The 12,081-nt window shown below is 36.6% G+C and overlaps 1 protein-coding gene across 5 annotated transcripts in view; it reads right to left on the reverse strand.

Annotated features, from left to right (window-relative positions):
* Window positions 1–5,058: 5,058 nt before the first annotated feature.
* The window catches only part of TGFB2 (transforming growth factor beta 2), a 97,476-nt gene continuing 90,453 nt past the window's right edge, over window positions 5,059–12,081 (reverse strand). For 4 of the 5 annotated variants that reach the window (XR_003122165.1, XR_003122164.1, XM_025404925.1 and 1 more), the window contains one exon: window positions 5,059–8,488. Coding sequence is in view for 3 of the 5 variants with exons in the window: in XM_025404925.1 (XP_025260710.1) it covers window positions 8,330–8,488 (159 nt within the window). In the remaining 2 variants the exon portion in view is untranslated. The remainder of the gene's footprint in view (window positions 8,489–12,081) is intronic. The other variant, XM_025404920.1, reaches the window with a different exon arrangement.

Raw genomic sequence — 12,081 nt, forward strand, 5'->3', positions numbered from 1 at the left:
AGATACTGAATCTGCTGGTTCCTTAATCTTAGACTTCATAGTCTTCAGAACTGTGAGAAATAAGTTTATATTGTTTATAAGCCACCCAGTCTATATGATAGCAGCCTAAATGTACCAAGACATCCCTCTATTCCTGCAACAGTCAATTGGATTTCCTCTTTTCTGCCTCTAGTCCCTCCAGGGCTTCCTTGATCTCTGCTAATCCCTAAGTCTGCTTTCCCTGTGTCCTATTTATTCTGTGAACTTCATGTGAAATAATCAATAGTCAGTTTTTTATTTTTTTAGTTTTGACCCACCAAAAAAAACCCCCCAAACCCCAGTTCATATGGTTTAGCCAGAGTCATTTTTTCTTGTTACTAGTAACCTCAATATTTCCAATGCACCTCACACATATGTTACAACCTAATAGTATAATTTACATGTGTCTGTCTTCCCAGAACGACTGTATTCTCAATACCTGTAAAGTCATCTGTAATTTTTGTTTCTGATTCTTTGGTTGCCCTGGTGTGTTTTTCTGTAATTGTACCAATGAACAGGAAGCAAGCATCTGTTCATTAATTCAACAAATAATTACTGAACATATTCTATATGTCAGATTTTGTTTTAGATTTTAGGTTCTAGGTTTACCAAACAAACAAAATAGGACTTCACAGGTCAACCAATCCAATGCTTTTGTCTTATTGACAAAGAAAGCACTGAGAAAGTTAGGTGATTTAATGAGTCCCATAGTATGTCAGTGGCAGAGTTGGAGCTATAGTCCCATCCATGCCCTTTTTCAATTTAGCAAACATTTGTCAAATCGCCATAAGCTCAATTGTGTACTAGAGTCTGGAAACAGGATAAATAAGGAGTTGTATTAGTTTGTTCTCACACTGCTATGAAGAAATACCTGAGACTCGGTAATTTATAAAGGAAAAAGGTTTAATTGACACAGTTCTATATGGCTGGGGAGGCCTCAGAAAAGGCACCTCTTCACAGGGCAGCAGGAGAGAGAATGAGTGCCAGCAGGGGAAATGCCAGGTGCTTATAAACCATTGGATCTCGTGAGAACTCTCACTATCATGAGAACAGCATGGGGGATATCGCCCACATGATTTATTTACCTCCCATGGCATCCCTCCAACAACACATGGGGATTATGGGATTACAATTCAAGATGAGATTTGGATGGGAACACAGAGCCAAATCATATCAGGAATGGTCTCAAATAAGAAGCATAGGACTGGGAACACTCACTGATTTTAGGGAGGCCCCTGGGAGTGGGGTCCGACAATTTCAGAAACCCAGCACAACAGGGCGGATACTGAGAACAAGGAGTGACTTTTTCCCGTCACATCACTTCTGCAACTAGCACTTTGGCTTTTAAAGACTCCTATTGAAAGACAATGGCACAATGAGAGTCCTTGACTGAATCTTTTGCTTGAAGTTAAGCCCAGTTGACCAATTTGTTCTGTTTTTATCTCTACATTTGTTTATTGCTGTGATGGTATATACAGGACATCAAACTTGACTAAATGTGTGGCACACATAATGTCAGTGCTCAGGGTCCCCAACTCCCTTTCTGGCTCAACTCCATTTGTCCCTCTGGCCTTTCCACTTCTATCGTGCCCTGAGGTATTCAATGGTGGTCTCACTATTCTGGGTCCTGGATGGAGATTAAATCAAAATCCATTCTAGCATGTTTCAGTTGAAATTGTTTCCCGTGCTGCCCCATTAAGGATATTCATATTTAAAACTGTATATATGAATGTATGTATATTCTTGTGGAAAAATCCTACAAGAATAATTCCTCATGGAAAACTCTCAGAGCTTGTAACAAAGGGGTAATATTCAGGGGGTTGCTGGACTTCCTTGGAGCTCCTTGGTGCCTCTCCCACCAGTTTCTGCTGAAATTTCAACTTTCAGAAATTTGAATGGAGCCAGTGATTTCTTGGAAGGCCAGGTTATGGACAAGTGGAAGATGTGCACACACGGTGATGTGAAATTTGATACTTTACTAAATGAACAACTGCCACTTGATTTAACATTCTCCCAGTTTTCTGTAGAGTTTAATTTGGTTCAAATGAAGAAATTAGTGTTACACCCATGCTTGAGGACAAGCCAAACTGCATGACTTCACATCGCTTTTAGAGCAGTATTGAATTACATAACCTCTTAGCTTGTTTGCTCCCAGCAGCCTGAGATTCAGGATTTTCAGAATTGAGATTTGGGCCTGAGGAGAGGGTTTCCAACTCCAGGGCTGGCCAGACCTTGGTGATGTCACCTGAGGAACACATCTGTGTTCTTTCAGTTGGATTGGCATCTATAGGAGAGAAAATCCCATGTTGGAGGGAAAGCCTAAGAGATTATATTGGGCCTCTTTCTTTACCACTAATTTTTTTGCTTTTCTGTTTAATTATGTCTGTTCTCTTAGGCTGAATGATTTTCCTAGTTCTGATCACACAGCACAAAGTCTCTCTCAGTACATTCTGTTCCTTTTACAAGGTCTCTGCCCAATTACAGGAACACACTCATCTCTTCTCCAAACAACCATTACTTGCTGAAATAAAGAAACTAACTACAAAGTATTTCAGGGAAATAAAGACTCAATCAGGGAAAAACCTAAAGCAACCCTTTCATTTAAAAAAGCCAATTAAAAAGCATTACCTTTGCGATGTTAAGTAAAATTATTTGTATATATTGATATAATTACCTAGTATTTATATTATTTCTCTAATCTCATCAGATCTGGTTATTATGCTCCAAAAGAGGCACAAAAATAACATTTCCTCTACTATCTCTGACCTGACCTGGCACGTTAGTAAAATCAGGGTCCTAGTTTTCTTTGTTCAGCACAGAGGATGTGGTTGCAGAGACAAAGGAAGGACTAGAGAATAGAGTGATGATTTAGTAGATTAGCAAAAAGAGATGCAATCTAATTTTTGCTAGAATTACAAGGTAATAGTCTTTGATAGAACAAAGGCATGTATTAGCTAAAGTTCAGAGACAGGTTTGCCATGATGTGCTTGAATTCCTAGTCTTTTGCTTTTATGGGCCCTTTCTAAGACTTTGAATCTAATTTTGTATTTGAAATTTTGCTTCATTTTTTTTTTAAAAGCAATTCTCCTCCCACACACATTATATGTGTTTCAGGGAGTTTACAAAGCATAGGTCTATCCATAGTCTAAGGCTTAAGTCTAAGCAAAAGGAGCACAGCTCAGCTTATTCCCAGATAGAAAAGTAATGTCATCTCAAGACTAGTGACTACAAGGAACAGTGAATTTTTGGCTTTTTCTTTTTATTCTCCCCTAAAAATGGTAGAAAATGTTGTCGCTGGTACATTAATGAAGATTTCTAAGGGCTGAAATCATTTCATACAACAGCCCATCTTGCTTAGGAGTAGGTTGTGCTGTTCCACTTAGTGGTGCTTTGCTTGTACATAACCATCAGTTTCATCAAGGGCTTTGCCAGTGGGGCTTAGGTAATATTTGTACTTTCATTACCACATTTTTCAGTCGGCACCACCTTTTATGTTGAATTCTATAGAATGTGAATATTCAACAAATTTTGACCTACAAAAACTGCATTTTCATAAGGTATGACCTAATATAGTTCAATCATATGTAAATTACAAAAACAAAGATTGGTAATATTATAGCTAATGGGTATCATGTAGTCATTGTTTGTAAACAGAGCTGCTTTCAAATTCTTCACCAGAGGTGTCTACCAGAAACACAAGAATACAAGATGCAAATGTGAGCCACATATGTAATTTTAAATTTTCTGGTAACTGTATTAAATAAGTGAAAAAAAACAGGTAAAATTAATAATATACTTTATTTAATCCCATATATTCAAAATAGTATTATTTAGACATGTAATCAATATAGAAATCAATATAAAAATATAAAAAAGTACAATCTTTTTTTGTACTAAGTCTTCAAAATGTGGTGTATATTTTACACATCTGGCATATCTCAATTCACATTAGCCATGTTTCAATTGCTCGATGGCCACATGTGGCTAGTGGCTAATATAACAGACAATGAAGTTCCGGACCCTTCACCAACAAACTGAGTGGTCTTGGACAAGTAATTTAAGCATTCTGAGTCTGCTCACTTCCCTTTAAAATGGAGTCATATTTTTTTAAAAAACTACATCCTAGTATTAAATATGAGATTAAATAAATTAAAAGAGAGCAGTGTCTGGTAGATACTTAGAATACTGTAGTTATCAATACTGCATTATCATGTTAGGGAGTGGGTCATTAAACTAGCCACTGTTCTCTTTTACTTTGAATTTTAGTTGGTGGACTTCAGCAAAGCTTAAAATGAACATTTTCCCTGTAAATAACTTCTGTCAGTCCTGTAACCAAAAGGTTAACATATAGAGTTATAGAATATTCTCAGGAATTACTGATATCCTGATCAATTTATGAGATAAGGGTCTGGAGGTTTTTACACATTTAGTATCAAGGTGGAGAAATACGAGCCCAGGTTATAGTCTAGAGGTTAAAAGTTCATTACAAGATCTCCAAGAAACCAAAAACAGAACAGGCTTGGAAATATTGTAAGCCTGCCTGCCATTTACTCAGCCAATTACAGAAAAAAACACTAAGCAAGGAACCTTTTCGCGTGTCCATTCACTTAACAACGACAAGGGCACTAAAACACACAGACAAAATGCTATAGAGCAAGTATTCTCATCTTCATTTTAAAGCTAAATAGAGGCCCAGAGTTGCTGACAAATTTGCCAAAGTTTGTAAGGCTGTTAGGTGGCTCTTTTCATCTCTCTGATTCTATGATACCTTCTAGTCTTACTCATCAATTAAATATAATGTTGCAGTGATAGGTCTGGGACTAGCCAGGCTGCACAGAAGCATGAATGAATGAGTTGGGTGACAAACTTCCTCTCTCTATGAGTTTACTATGGAAGATCAAACACAGATGAGATTGCAGACAAGGGAAGCATTTTCTCTTCTCCCTCAATACTCGAATTGATGGTTTGTTTCTAGATGGTGTTTAGACAACACAACAGGCACACACTAGTTCTTTCACTAGACAAAGCAAGACAACCAGATTGAGTCACAATTACTATTTTTATTATTCCTGTTTATTAAGAGATTGGCAACTCATTTGAGGAGTCTGGTTTTGTAGGTAACAGCCAAAAAACTTGGAGGAAATAGGGTGGGTTTTTTTGTTTGTGGTGCAGTGGTACCAGTGAAACTGACAGGCGAGTAGCTGATCCCAACCAACTAACCCCAAAGAGCACGTGGCTCTTGTTATATCTGGCTGGCTCAGCAACTATCCAAGTTATGGGGCTACAGGGGATACTGTCTAGACCAGTTCTTTTGGCCCTGGCGTTGGCAGAACATAGAACCAGAAAGCCAAAGCATGGTGCAAACATCTCTCTGCATTTTTTCTGGTCGGCAGTCAAGCTGGATGGAAACTAAATCTCAAACAATTACCAAATACCAATAAATAAAGGAATAAAAAGACTGCACAGGGATTTCTTCCACCCTTGATGAATATGGCCTGACTCTTGTGCTTTAAAGCATGACTTCTGAAGTGACTATCCTTAAGGGAGAAAGCAGAGGGCAATGTGAAAGGTGGTATGACTTTTCCAGCTTCAGATAGTCTTACTGCATCACAGGTATTTTCTAGACTCAATGATGGTACTGATAGGAAAAAGACATCCATGTATCATTGAAATAATTTATTTACCACTAGAGCACCACAAAAACAGACATACATCGTGTTAAAATACAGCGTAATTGGTCATCAAAATACAAAACAGCTAATCTTATATTCCATTTTTTAACCATGCCAACGATCAAATTGTACTGCTGATTAACACAAAAATAATTGCTGCCCACTTGCATACTAGCACTTCCCCCCTTCCTTCCCACCTCCACCCCCCTCCCGTGGCAATATTTACTTATGGGAAATAAAGACCTTATAGAACCCCCAAATTAAAAAAAAAAAAAAGATTCAAGAGATCTTAAAATAGAGCATTTAAAATATTATCAGTGCATTCATGAGGAAAGACAAAATAATACAAAACAAAATGTCATCCTATCTGAGAGGAAAATACCTGCAGAAATAAAAGTGATTTACACATAATTAATAGAAAAGTGGAAGACAAAAAATATAATCAACACACACTCAAATCTGGGATTGGGTTACATCCAACACAAGGGCTGTTTACTATTATGGCATCCCATCTCTTGCTTTTCCAGTTTTCAAACTTGCAAATCCAATTCTTTATTTTAATTAATGGTCAGGAAATTCCGAAAAAGAAGTAGACCATATCAAACAATTTCACTTTGGATTCCCGCCTCCTTATGCTGCTCTTTAGGTGAAACTGCAAATATTCCATTGCTTTACCTATTAATTTTTATTGTAAAGCTAAATAAGTGACAAGTGACAAACTGACATATTCTATAAACCCCAACATGAGGATACCTCTTCTGCAATGATGTGGCAAATTATTTATTAAAGCGAGGTAAACTTTAGCCTCAGATATAGATAAGTCTCACTCAGAGGAAAGAAAGAATTTTTTGATCATAGGAAAAATTGGCTTGTGCCTTTTCACCTTCAAAGAACATTTATAAAAACCTTAACTTCAGTGAAATACACAAAATGACTTATGCTAACCTGGACTTTTTCCCCCATTTGAAAAATCGACTAAAATGTGTATGTTTCCATTTCCCACTGAATATTAAAAGCCTGACTAAAGAAAAAGAAGTTTCCTATGAAGTGTCCACTTTGTAATAACAATAGGATTTTATGAAAATATTGATTAAACGAAGGTAGAGAAACTTTTCTTAACTTAGTCAAGATTCTGAGTTTTAGTTAGAACCTTAAATCCTTGCTAAAACTAAAACATTTTACCTCAATCTTCTATGTATCTGTAACATTCCTCCTTTTCCTAACATAAAAGTTTGTTAATGTCTGACTTGGTTAGTAACGATGCTTGGAAGATGAAGGAAGACCACTGAACTCGAACCCATCTTTTTTGTAAAATAAAAAAAAAAGGACAGGTAGACCCAGGTAGCTTATGTCATAATAATGAACAAAACACAAAGCACAAGTAGGGCAAATGTTATTAAAAATGCATCTGTAGTGCAAGTCAAAATATAGGGGCTTTACTCAAAAGTACTGGCCAGCTAAAAGAAACATACATTTGTGAGTGATCATTAAAAAGAGCCCAAATTTAAGTCAATCTAAATCGTAGTTGACATTATTACAGAATATAAAAAATATGGTAAAAATTTACACATTACACATAAAGTAGTTAATGTTTTGATTTAATAGTTTGCAAAAGAGATCTGCAGATGTGTTTTCAATTATGCTGGCTTCTATATCCATCTATTTTAATAATATAGGTATGGTTACATATACCAAAACAAAGGAAAAAACCTATAGCATAGCTATACAGCAATATTTTAAGGTCTGAAGTTTGACCAGTACATGTCAAAACACTTCAACATTTCACTGGTTTACTAAACTGACAAAGAACCATTTACAATTAAAAAGAAAAAAAAATCTTACAGACTTATTCTGACTGAAAGTTTCTTTTATTAACAGGCTTTTTAGTTTTTGGACCTTACAAGAAGCTTCCTTAGGCAGCTGGTACATAACATGTGTTTTCAGGGTCTTTATCTTAATGCAGACTTTTTCGGTCATATAATAACTCACTTGGGTTTTCATCCCATTAATATGACCTCTTTTTTTCTGGCTCGTTTGAGTTCAAGTTCTTTAAGCCATCCATGAGTTTCTGGCAAAGTATTTGGTCTCCACTTTATACACCTGTTTTATTTTCCAAGGGCAATGAAACGTTCATTATATAGTAACACACAATAAATAACTCACTGTTAACTCTAAGAGTAAGAATGAGAAGGGTGCCTATTGCATAGCAATACAGAAAAATCAAGTGAGGCGTGGGATAGGAACGGTACGTACAGCAACTCCACTTAATGGGATTTTCCTGGTTTTTTTTTTTTTTTCTTTTTGTTGTTGTTGTTGTCGTTGTTCACATAATTAACACTAATAAATTCTTCCAGTGTTTATTTTTTTCCTTTAAAAAAATTTGCTTCTTGTCTCTCTCACTTACAAAGTAGGTGAAATGTAGAATAAGGCCTTCAACTTTTTTTGTGTCAGATGACAGTTTTAACAAACAGAACACAAACTTCCTACGTGTCTGAACTAGTACCGCCTTTTCAAAAATTTTTTTAACACTGACGAACCAAGGCTCTCTTATGTTTTCTTGTTACAAGCATCATCATTGTCGTCGTCATCATCATTATCATCATCATTGTAATTTTGATCTTGCCACTTTTCCAAGAAGTTTAGCTGCATTTGCAAGACTTTACAATCATATTAGAAAGCTGTTCAATCTTGGGTGTTTTGCCAATGTAGTAGAGAATGGTTAGAGGTTCTAAATCTTGGGACACGCAGCAAGGAGAAGCAGATGCTTCTGGATTTATGGTATTATATAAGCTCAGGACCTGAAAGGACACAGGAGAGGAGAGACATCATAGGGAAAGATGGAAAATGAACACAATTAGTTTTTAAAAAACAATTCTGCATTGTTATCAGTCATAGCACTGAGTAGGAAATTTGAATTATTTTCTGTCGCTAATTTCCTAAATTACAGTCAAACTGGTAACTGACCTTAGCAATCATCAAAGTAATTATTTTCCCACACAGAACTCGTTTTTCACACATCTTAAGCAAATGATTCTGTAAGAGTCAGATTGGAAAAAACTGCTCATTCAACAGATTTTCCCAGTTTTTCCAATAAGTCTTTCCTCTGATCAGTGCTTGGCTGCACATACTTCCTAGGTCCCCACAAAACTTGATCCTTGTAGTATTTGGTCTTTTTTCTACACTACTCTGTAAATGAAGTTGTTTCTTGAGTATATGTTTCAATTCCATCTAGATTCAGAGCTCACTCCAGGTCAGGAATTCTATAGACTCTGCTTTTATCTTATAGCCCCAGTAAGTCTTCTCTGGACAAAATGAGATTCATGTACTAAGTGAAGAAATGAATACATGAATAAGTAGAAGAATAAAAAGTTCTATCAAAGCTCTCATAAGAGCTTTAATCTACCCTTGGGTAGAGAAAAAGACACCTCTAAGCAATGTGAAATCTTTCTACAGACCGGGCACAGTGGCTCACGCCTGTAATCCCAACACTTTGAAGAATCACTTGAGTCCAGGAATTCAGGACTAGCTTGGACAACACACCTAGACCTTGTTTCTTTAAATAAATAAATAAGGAAGGAAGGAAATGAAATCTTTCTACGTTAAGTGTCTCCTCAGGCCAATTTAAGGTATCCTCAATTTTCATTAAAAAAAAAAAGTCTTTTTATTTAGCATTGCTTCATAGATACAATGATGCTAGAAATGACATAAAAGTGATCTCTAAGATCTCCTATAAGAAAGAATTATTCACTTTCTTATATTTTGCTTAAAATGATCATAATCATAATCACAATCATAATCAACCCTCCATTAACTTTCTATGCGGTAAATAGTAGTTGCTGAGTTGGAGGAGTTAATGGCAAGTCCGAAAACAGGATGAAGAGACGGTTCTATAATTAGACTTATACCTTTAACCCCATTCTGTATCAGAGGGGTGTGCGACTTTTACTAATGGAAGTATGTAGGTTCCCCACTGATGATACAGAGACATTTCCAAGGATGCCATTAATGTGTTAGTCAAACAGCAAATGACCTTTTCCTCGAGATTCACTGCAATTTTTTCAGCCTAAGACAGAAGATCTGTTCAGCACAGCAACACTGACTACTTTATTAGCTACCTCTGGCTTCTTGGGTAACTGTCCAAACCACACATTTGTGACCATGACAGTTATTCTTCCTCTCTCCTTGAAAAACAAGCGTGGTCTCAGCCTTCACACACTCCCTCTGTGTATCAGAGAGGAGAATTATGTTTCTACTTGGCAACAGGGCCTTGCCCACATTACAGCTACTGCTGCCGCAGCCCAGAGGAGGCAGCCTGGCCAGAGAGCTCAGACAAAGGGACAGGCATGAGCAAGCTTCCCTCACATGGCCAAGCACACGGTTGCCCCCGAGTGCCAAAGTCTACAGGGGAGTTGGGAAAACAGCTGAAGGAAGGGGAGCCATATTTGTCAATTTAAATTCCAGCATATGCAGGCATTTATAAATAAATATACTTTATACTCCATGAACTCATGATTTTTCGTATGAACTAAAGAGGAATTTTTATAATACAGATTGTCTAAAATAATTGATAACCCCCAAACTCATGAATTCAGCTGAATGTAGTATGTGATCTTCTTGGCAGCTGATCCATTTTCCTATCCTGCAGTGAAGGCAATTTTTCTAATGCCTCTTTAATAGGGAGATTTACAGAGGCATAAAGAGCAGAATAGAAACCCTAACATTTAACCATATTTTAGGAATTAAACTCAGTAAGATAGGGCAAATGGAGGCCTGGTTATAAAACAAGGAGGCCTACGTGCCAAGCCTTGGTTTGTCACTAATTTTCTCTTTGGTCTTGGGTATCATCTAGACTACATGATCTAGACTCCAATTTCTTTTCTTTTCTTTCTTTTTCTTTTTTTTTTTTTGAGATGGGGCCTCACTCTGTCACCCAGGCTAGAGTGCAGTGGCACGATCTCGGCTCACTGCAACCCCTGCCTCCCGGGTTCAAGCAATTCTCTGCCTAAACCTCCCAAGTAGCTGGGATTGCAGGCGCCCACCACCATGCCTGGCTAATTTTTTTTTGTATTTTTAGTACAGATGGGGTTTCACCATCTTGACCAGGCTGGCCTTGAACTCCTGACCTCGTGATCCACCCATCTTGGCCTCCCAAAGTGCTGGGATTACAGGCATGAGTCACCGTGCCTGGCCCCCAATTTCTTTAAGAAAATGAAAGGGTTGGATAAGATGTCCTTTCTATCTCTAAAATCCTGATGAGCCATCAGGAGGAAGCATGTGAACAAGTAACATTATTACATAGAAAAACTCTTCTCTAATCTTGCTGGAAACCCATGCCATCCAATCTGGGAATTACCTTCTGAATTAACTCTATCTTCACTGAAACAACTTGATAAAATACTCAGATTCTCATTTACTTTGTGTTACATTTTTAAAAAGTAGAGAAACTAATTTTCAAGTCATTTTTACATATATCATCTTTTGTACTTCATATCAACTCTTGCGTTTGGCATTATTATTTTAAAGATAACTTTTAATACAGACATTCCTTCTTACTGATAAGAAACTGAGGTTTAGAGATGTTAAACTACATTCTGTCATACATTAGTAAATTGCTAGTGTATTTACTAATCATCACACACTCACTGGCATTAACTGAAATCCCCAGTGTTCTTTCTAATGTAACAGTCCCTGATGGAGATGACAGCAGATTTTTTTTTTTTTTAGATGGAGACCTGGGTCCTGTCACACTTTTTCTATAAATGATACTATGTGACATATTGATTTTAAAAGGGTGTGCTGTTTTTGGCTATTTATGCTTATAGCTGTTAAAAATATAAAACTCATGGAAGCAGAGAGTAGAATGATGGTTACCAGAGGCTGGGAACAGGGTAAGGGTGAAGAGAAGCTGATTAATAGATACCAAAATACAGTTAGATAGAAGGAACAAATTTTAATGTTTTATAGCACAGTAGGGTTATTATAGTTAACGATAATTTATTGTATATTTTTAAATAACTAGAAGAGATGACCTGGAATGTTCCCCAAATGAGGAAATAATAAATTTTTGAGGTGATGAATATCCTAATTACCCTGATTTCATCATTACACATTGTATACATGTATCAAAATATCACATGTACCTCATTAATATATGCAAGTATGTATTAATAAAAATTATTTTTGAAAAAGAATATAAAATAAAGAAAAAATTAAACAAAACTTCCCTCCAGTTGTTTATAACTGGGCAAGCGAGACCTGTGGTTTGAAACTGATCGGTGTCACTTTCATTGAAAGTAATGGCAAAAACCGCGATTACTTTTGCACCAACCTAATAAAAGAATTTCTCCAGTACCCATACATGTGTGATGGTAAAAGGGCACCAAGTTAATTA

This window comes from Theropithecus gelada, chromosome 1 (assembly GCF_003255815.1).
Source record: "Theropithecus gelada isolate Dixy chromosome 1, Tgel_1.0, whole genome shotgun sequence".
In the NCBI taxonomy this organism is placed as follows: Eukaryota; Metazoa; Chordata; class Mammalia; order Primates; family Cercopithecidae; genus Theropithecus; species Theropithecus gelada.